Below are 9,230 nucleotides of genomic sequence, written 5' to 3' on the forward strand. Positions count from 1 at the left end.
TATCGAAGGTTTAATGCGGCCCAGGTATGACATAACGTAAAACCGAACCGGTGCGGAACACTAGGTTTAAACGTTAATGCGGCCAAAAAGAAGGTATGACATAACGCAAAATAAGGGCTGGTCCGGAACAAACGTTTCCAACTTTATTTCGGTGCAGGTACGACATAAGAAAGTCATTCAGCACCAGAGACATGACGTGAGCAGCGTTCAGTACCAAGAACACTTCCACTGCGAGTTTCGTGTGCACAATAAATGAAGCCAAGTCATTTTAGGCAGAACTTGGCGACACAGAGAAAATCTGACAAAATAGAAAGCCTAAATGTACGCCTAAATATACGTCGAAAACAAACTGAAGCAGAACCTCTGCTTGGAGAGTAACTAGTAACCACCCCCAAAAAACCTGCTCACTACCAACGGTGGTGCGTATTAACCCTCAGTCAAAATAACAATGAATTTGTTTTCAAATTTTCCTCTTTCCTTTGATTTCTTACAATTGCTAAAACATGAACAGTCTCTGTATAAAAAAAAAACAAATAAATAAAGATCTGCCATGCGCGTTGCCTACCGCCTGCCACCCCCGATAAATTTCCAAATAGAATCGTCCAAGGTCGAAACTTTGTGAGGTCAGAGTTCAGGGACAGGACTTAGTGGCATGTCGGCCGATGTTATGATGGCTCGTTCGACTTGTTGGCATTCGTCTTGTCAGTTCCTTCAGCGTTCGTTGTCCTCGGGTCCAAGGATCCTGCTCGTTTGTGTAATATTTGTTGTGCTGTTGCTGCTAACTTATCCTTCCTCCAGAAGTCTTTTGGACGTCAACACTTGGTGTTTTCTAACATCCACAAGGTAACGTTAAGGTTTGTTTGTAACCGGATCCCATGCCAATTTTTCCACGCCCACGTCCCACACCAAACCCGGAAGTACTGCAGCAGTACACGTCACTAATGGAGACAACAAGGGAGCCCAGAATCTAACAATAAGCTAGTTCGGAGTTGCTACTACGCATGTGCAGTGTCAAAGGTGAAGGCCCCGGGCTCGTATACAGTGCTCGCCTGGACATTGTCTAGATTTGCATAACAACTGTCTAGATTTACATAACTGGCTTTGTTGACGTCTGGGGGGCCTTCACCTTTGACACTGCACATGCGTAGTAACAACTCCGAACTTGCTTATATCGTTGATAAGAACTTAAGTTAAGAGCTTTATTGCGTGACAATTGCAAGAAGTACTTAATATGTATGGCAACTTGAGTCAAGTTGAAACTACCAGTACCAGATTTCCTGGCAATCCCGGGATCTAATAGCTTCGTTAGTTGCTAGTACGGTGCTAACACCATGCATAAACATGTAAGGCCAAGGTTATGACAGGATCTTCTTTTTGTACTATTGACAGCCTGATGCGTGGAAACGCTTACTGAAAACATAACCTTCTTGGCAAGGGTACAAATCCATCTATAGTTTCTTCAGTTAACACCCATTAACATTGCAAAATAGATCTCTAGTGCAGCTCCCCAGGTATGCACAGTTTAGATATACAGTGCATTATACTGGGGGACGTTGAGTTGGAGATCTGTTTGGACGTATATTTTCAGGGTGGTGGAATTATGTACCCTGGTGGAATTGTGTTAGTATCTTGATGTTAAACTGTGTGCACACACAATCACTCCCCATGATTCAAAACATCACCCACATCCACATTTTGACCCGTTGCTTCCAGATGTGTCTACCCCGATGCGCAGTCCGCCAGCGGCAAGCCGAACATAGTGTTCATCCTGGCAGACGACTATGGGTGGAACGACATCGGCTACCATGGCTCCGTCATACGCACTCCCAACTTGGACAGGTAAACTTCATGTTGTCACAACCGGTTAACCATTAGCACACTAAAGTAGCCATTGTGCCGCCAATTCCTTATTGGTTACAGAGTTAGGCAGCAGGGAGAAGGTTAAACAGGACATGTCAACATTGGTTGCATCTGATGAACAGTTCATCAGATGCAACCATTGTTGACATTTCCTGTTTGACCTTCCGAAGAAAAGTCTTTCGAAATAGACCGTCCAGTATGATTGAGCAGGTAAAGCTATAAAGATATTTCAAGTCATAGCACAGACAATTTTCAAAGTTGCAGTTTCTTTATTCATTGTGAATCAAATTTGGTATAAAGTTACCTGTTCTTTAACAATTACTTTGTGCCTTTATTTCACTCCAATAAAAATCTAAGAATACATATTATCTTTCTTGTGGTCTGTGTCAGGCTGGCAGCTGAAGGGGTGAAGTTGGAGAACTACTACGTCCAGCCCCTCTGCAGTCCCTCCAGGTGTCAGCTACTGACAGGGAGGTATCAGGTAACATAGCTTCAATGGTACTAACAGTGATGCTAATAATTAATTAATTCTACGCCACTACCGTATTTTCTCGATTAAAGTACGCACCCCCGATTTGGGGTTAGTTCCAGACAAATTCGCAGAACTGAAACGTAAAGTGAAAAAAACCAAATAAAGTACGCACCCCTTCTCCACTGATCTTGAACAAATTTTGAACAGGATAAATTCAAATTTATGGTGTTCCTCCTATTATCTCCAGGTCATTTTTCTTATATCAAGGACTTCTACATAATGCCATTCCTTAGATTCATAAAAGATTCTCTTGTTTACTCTGCCAGCATCGTCTCTGCAAACTTGAGGATTGCCTACGACAAGTTACAAACTTCGCAAATTGGCAGGTATTGAGCCATGCATTGTTGCACCGCAGCTGGGTTCCTGGTTTGATTAAGCAAGGGTTTGGTCCTTTTTGAAATTTCCAATTTGTCCGGGCAGTAACCTCAAATAAAGTATGCACCCTGACTTCAGCAATGACTTGTGGTGCCTTTTGAATTTTGAAATGTTAATGTACTTTATTCGAGACAATACGGTAATTGGCCAAAGAGCAGGACTGAGAGACTAGGAAGCGAGGATGCTGCCTGAATAAGGAGACGTTTTATTAACACAACATGACAGTCGTGACTCGATGTTCAAAGTGAGACAGGAGGTGTAATCACGTACTAGATAACCCCTATGCAATGATGGAATTGCTGACCTCAGAGGTCATGACTCATTATCATAACATAACATACCAGTGGCGTTGAAGATGGGGTTGGAAAAATAAAAAGTAAAGCGGTCGACCTCAGATAGGGGATGAAGTATTACGCTTTTTTTGATAGCTGATAGACTTTGCAATGTGCTAGTCAGCTTGGCAATGCACTCCAGGTCACCCCTATTCATCTCGATAAGTTTGTTGGGCTCTTTTACGTGCAGAGGTTTGGCGCTTGAGGCTTCAATGCCTGAAGCTCCCTCATACATGGGACCACCTGTTTTATAGTGCACAAAGAAACAAACACCAACAGTTCTCGCTGCCACTCCTAGACCTCTCAACCGAAATCTCTGCTGGGAAAATATAAGACCTCAGGTTATTTCATCTCTGATGTCTTTCCTCAGATCCGTTTTGGCCTCCAGCATAGTCTGATCTGGCCTCCCCAGCCCAGCGGCCTCCCCCTGGATGAAGTGACTCTCCCCCAGCGACTGAGGGAGGGGGGGTACTCCACCCACATCGTGGGCAAGTGGCACCTGGGCTTCTACAAGGAGGAGTACAAACCCACAAACAGAGGGTTCGATACCTTCTATGGTGAGAGCAAGTTTCACTTTATTTAAACTTATATAATACAGATGATCATAGATGGTTGAGGCTTGTTGGTACAGCTGCCTATTGTATATCTCGGAGAGGACTAGATTAAAAAAAATAAAACTTGCCAATCTTCAAATGTGGTATGTGTAGGGATGAATATGAAAAGAAATTAGCTTAGATCTACTAGAGCTTATTATTATTATCATTGGTACTTTGATTACGGGGACAACACCTCACCACCAAATAAACACAGAGTGAGCAAAGCATTATATCACCATAAACACCGAGGGAAAAGCAGGTCATCAATGTTATTATTATTATTGCAAATTCAAACATACACTGACATTGTTAAAAAGTTGAAATTGCATCCCTAACTGTCCATTAATGGTGATCATTAATGCACAGCTTTCTTCTTCATTAACCCATACTTGTGATGTTATGCCTGTATAACCAATAGGAATTGAGGCTTGTGATTGGTCCTCACAGTCTGGCTGTCTGTTGCTTCTCCAGGTTATTTGACTGGTGGTGAAGACTACTGGACCCACCGGCAGGTAGGCGGCTTGCCTGGCCAGCCTCAGACCTGGAGCGGACTGGACCTGCGGGACCAGGACAGACCTGTCACAGACCAGAACGGAACTTATTCTACTCACCTGTTTGTCAATAAAGCCATAGAGATCATCGCGCAACAGGACAAGAACAAGGTTTGCTTACCAGTGTGCTCTCCCCCTACTTTAGTCACTATTGAAACAGAGATGCATGGGCTCTTCTCCAATACACCTCTAATAACTTCTTCTTTTTTTACACAGCCCATGTTCCTCTTCCTGTCCTTCCAAGCTGTGCACACCCCTCTGCAAGCACCAGCAGAGGACATCAGTAGGTACAGTCATATCAACGACAGTGACCGGAGGGTGTATGCTGCCATGACAACGGCCATGGACGAGGCAGTGGGGAAGGTGGCGGATGCCTTGAAGCGACATGGACTGTGGGACAACTCAGTGCTTATTTTCTCTACTGGTGAGTAAGAGCTAGGATTATGGTTACTTTAAACATCTTTGAACATCCATTTGTAGTCCAGGAGGAGATAAAGTTACAGGTATCCAACAAATTATGCTGTTTTCTTTTCAATTCATGGCATAATTGCCTCATTTGCATAAATTTGCATAAAGAGCCCTGGAACCATGATGTCCCACCTCGACCATAGAACGTTACATACCTTAAAATGATCAAGGAGCATCAAGCTATCATTCTATGATAGTGGACTAAATTTATAAAGGGTGTGCTACGTTTGTCAATTTCTAGGCCTCTTTTGAGAATCTCCTCCTGGACTATTGATTATGTAACTGTAAATCTTGGAAAATGCGCAGTTGTTTTATTTTGGTGGTGCCTCTCCACTGAAAAATGACAACATCGCACAATTGATATTATTGATTGTTTCGACTTCAAACTGTGACAACAGCCTGTCTTTCCACTCTGACTGCATAATTAAATCCTCAGAATGCATCTGCAGTACTAGTTATATTCTTTCTTTACCTTTTCCACGCAACATGCAAAGTTGGTTTGGGTGTACAAAATCAACCTGTGATAAATCCATTATTTCACTCTTTTTCTTGCTGCCTGCGGTTTCCAAAATGATCAACAGAGGGCGCCCATAGTGTCAACCGGTCGATCAAGAAAAGATAATATCCTTCACATATCTATTCAAGATAGATCTACAAGATGTCTTTTATTGGTTTGTCGCAGTTCTAAAAACACTGAATTAAAAGCCAATGTACAAACAAGTTTCAATCCTGTCAGCATACAGATAATCTCATACGTATTATGTTGTAACGTATGTGTGTTATTTATTTATTACTACCATACTGACTTTTCTGTTTTAAGACAATGGTGGTCGGGTGGACAAAGGAGGGAATAACTGGCCTCTGAGGGGGTGGAAGGGCTCACTCTGGGAAGGGGGTGTTCGCGGAGTCGGCTTTGTCAACAGCCCGCTGATCCAATCAAAAGGCAGGACCAGCGACGCCCTGATCCACATCTCTGATTGGTTCCCTACTCTGGTGGGAATCGCTGGTGGCTCGACCAATGGGACGAAGCCGTTGGATGGCCATGATGTCTGGGAAGCCATCAGGTATATACTAACTAACTTTCTCCCTGCTGCCTAACCCTGTAAGCCTGAGTGAACCGCCCTTCAGCATAACTCACCTGCTCCATTTTCTGCATCTTTATAGCCGGTATAATGCCCTTCAGCATAACACATCTTAGCAAACAGGTATCTGAGTTTAAGTGTCAAATTTGTTTGTAGTATATATATACCATTTCTAGAAGTCTGACTTAATAGTGTACTACATTGTCATGGCTAGGCTTGGCAAGGTGTTTGGTCGACCAGTTTTTACTGTAATGGTATGATTATCATGATTATGGCAATTGATAAAGAACTAATTGATCAAACTCAAGTTTCCGAACTTTTTGTGTTGAGTGCAGGTGTGTTACAAGGACCTGTCCCTCTGTCTCGGGACGGGAACTTGCTTGCTGGGACAGACAAAAATTTCACCCCGTCCATCCAAAATATCTGAACTTCATCTGAAAAATTCTAACTGATGAAATTGTCTCTTTGTAAGCTAAATTGATGGATTTAACAGCAAAAATCATCTAGAAGAATATGTACCTGGTCTCCGAAAAAATGAGTGGGACAAATAAATCTAAAGCAGGAGACAGCCTGGTATTTATAGTCTTGCTGTAATCACTTACTGCTATGTTCTGCAGTGAAGGCAGACCATCGCCAAGGACTGAGATCCTCCACAACATCGACCCCCTGTTCAGCACTGTTACCAGCCCACAGCCCCACCGGTGGGGAAACCACGTCTTCAACACATCTGTACACGCTGCCATCCGCTCGGGGGACTGGAAACTGCTCACAGGATACCCAGGTACATCCATATATACACTTGAAATGCACATTCGCAGTGTCAATCTTTCTCAGTGGAGAGAACACTGTGCAAACAAAACCACCACAAACATTTCAACATTTAAAGTGCATCCATGTCCTCGGTGCTGAACTGGTGATCCTGCAAAAAATACATGTAACATCAGGCCAAAGGTAACAAAGACATGGTGTCGTGTGGCCTACAATGAAGATTCATTGGTAGATGACTGGATAGCAAAGTCCTTTACACACAACCAGTACACAACCACCTGCTGATGTTTTGGTGACCATCTGACACCTTTCTCAGGGGAATACTGACTGGTGCTACTTCACACTTGGGACCAGATCAGTATTCTTCACAATGCAGCAGTGACACCTTAGATCATTTTTCCCACTAACACAAGCAGTAAGAATCCTGTCTGTAGTGACCACCTGTCCACATAGACCAGCCTTTAGTGGCCCCCTGAGTGTTCTTCTTGAGATTTGAGCCAGAGGACATATTGGTATCTATTTTGATGTGATCATAACTATTTATTGTGACCATTCTGGTTTGGTAGCAGGTATAAAACTAAAACCATACCAGAATGGCTATCACACAAAAATACATACCAAATACTCTTCAAAAATCAGTGAGAATTTGCCAGGTCCTCAGATGAAATTTGGTGTCCTGGTCCATGGACATATTTTCTATGATGTGAGTTGCCTTGTTACCATCTGTATGATCTTTCTCTCATTACATATGTTTGTAGGCAATACATCGTGGGTGCCACCACCTTCATTGAAGAAACCCTGGGAGGAACCAACGGACCCACCGGGCAAACATCTCTGGCTGTTCAACATCCGCGAAGACCCCGAGGAGAGAACAGACCTGTCGGAGAAACATCCCCGCGTGGTTCAGGAACTGTTGGAAAAGTTAGCCGCGTACAACAGAACAGCAGTGCCTGTGTTTTACCCATCCTTTGACCCTCAAGCAAACCCAGCGTTACATAATGACATGTGGGGACCATGGAGGTGATGTCATACAAAATTAAGCAAGCAACTGGATGATTTCTCTAAAGACTAACTTAAAGACATTTCAGACAGCATCCACTGTCTTTCATCAGTGACTGGTTCACTATCGGATTCATTCTATCGCAACACATACTTCCCAAACCTCTGGAAACGTCTGTATATATAGGATTTGATCTTTGTTTGTCTTGTATGTACTTATATCATGTTGCTGTGTACATATTGTTTAACTATGGGCCAGTGAGTGCCTGAAACAAGTCACTGATGAAAGATTATAGTTGATGCTATCTGAAACGTCTTTAGAGAAATAATCCAGTTGCTTGAAGACAGAGTATTCACTGAAGCATCCCAGTGTGGTTCAGGAACTGTTGGAAAAGTTAGCCGCGTACAACAGGACAGCAGTGCCCGTGTTCTACCCTTCCTTCGACCCTCAAGCAAACCCAGCGTTACATAATGACATGTGGGGACCATGGAGGTGATGAAGTGACAGTGACTCACGGTTTTTCCTAATTTTGCTGCTATTTTGAAGCATAAGCTTTGACTACGGGAGCTAAGGAAGCTTGTGACAAACCAAAGTGGAGAGATTTGAAGAAAGTCACTGATTGCTGCTTCAGGGTGTCCAGACTACTGCAGCAGCAGAACACAGTGGAATGCTACTATTAGCTTTGAAGAATCCACGAGAATGGCCGCGTAAAAGAGGGATTGACAACATTAAGGAAAGTCTCCAGTGTGAGGGAGTGAATGGAAAAAAAGGAGGACTTTCTTCAACAGTTGGTACCAAAATTAGCGTTTTGAGGGTTACGAAGGTACAGAATGGTACATGATTGCCATTTCTTTTTAAAAAAGCGGAGAGAGGAAGGTCTTAGAACCATAAAGGAATTCTATTTGTTGCAGATATGCAGCTGTGTTCAAGATAACTATTTGTGTAAAACAAATTATGTTGAGTTGTGGCAGTATAGAAACTTCAAACGTTGTGCAATATATAATGTTGTTAGGTTTCTATTGATGATAGGGTGATAGGGTGCAGACTTTCGGCAGCATTCATTTTAATATCTAATATTGATATTTATATAGTGTACTAATATGTAACATTGCAGTACAAGGATATTGTTCCTTTATTCAGATTTCAGGCAGTAGCATTTAAGACAGAATGAAACTCAGTACATGAGCTTCCTATTGTCCTCTCTTCTTGTCCAAATCTAACTTCTTGAATAAAGAATACTTTTCCATGTCTTGCTTGTTTGTCTTTTCATGTTCTCACATTTGATTCTGGCCCTGTAGAGATTGACAACTGTCAAATGGATTTTTAGATGTCGACATGTTCTGGCCAATACTCGTAGTTTTCTAATGATTGATACAATGGAAACAAATACTTGCAGTGTCATTAATTCTCAGTGGAGAGGTCGCATTTCATGATTAACAGTAATCACTTGGGCAGTGCATCCCTGTCCTTGGTGCTGAACTGATGATCACATGTGAGAAAAGATTGCATCTTGGCCAGGGGCAGCAGAGATAACTGAGGAGCTAGGTACATACATTGTTCTGTGTACCCACAGACAGGCAAATAATCACTGTAAATTCATACATTTTTGCCGGGACTTAATTCTGTGGCAGAAGGGAGGGAGGTTTTCAGTGTTTTAAGTCCGCAG

General features: G+C 42.7%; 1 protein-coding gene across 1 annotated transcript; it reads left to right on the forward strand.

The window, feature by feature from the left end:
* The first annotated feature begins 664 nt into the window (after positions 1 to 664).
* LOC136427051 (arylsulfatase B-like) lies at positions 665 to 8,812 on the forward strand. Its single transcript, XM_066415769.1, has 9 exons — positions 665 to 843; positions 1,714 to 1,839; positions 2,251 to 2,341; positions 3,470 to 3,656; positions 4,167 to 4,357; positions 4,463 to 4,670; positions 5,535 to 5,778; positions 6,414 to 6,700; positions 7,062 to 8,812. Exons 1-9 carry the CDS (start codon positions 668 to 670, stop codon positions 7,586 to 7,588), a joined length of 2,037 nt encoding a protein of 678 aa, XP_066271866.1. The 5' UTR covers positions 665 to 667; the 3' UTR covers positions 7,589 to 8,812.
* Positions 8,813 to 9,230: the final 418 nt, after the last annotated feature.

This window comes from Branchiostoma lanceolatum, chromosome 2 (assembly GCF_035083965.1).
Source record: "Branchiostoma lanceolatum isolate klBraLanc5 chromosome 2, klBraLanc5.hap2, whole genome shotgun sequence".
Taxonomy (NCBI): domain Eukaryota; kingdom Metazoa; phylum Chordata; class Leptocardii; order Amphioxiformes; family Branchiostomatidae; genus Branchiostoma; species Branchiostoma lanceolatum.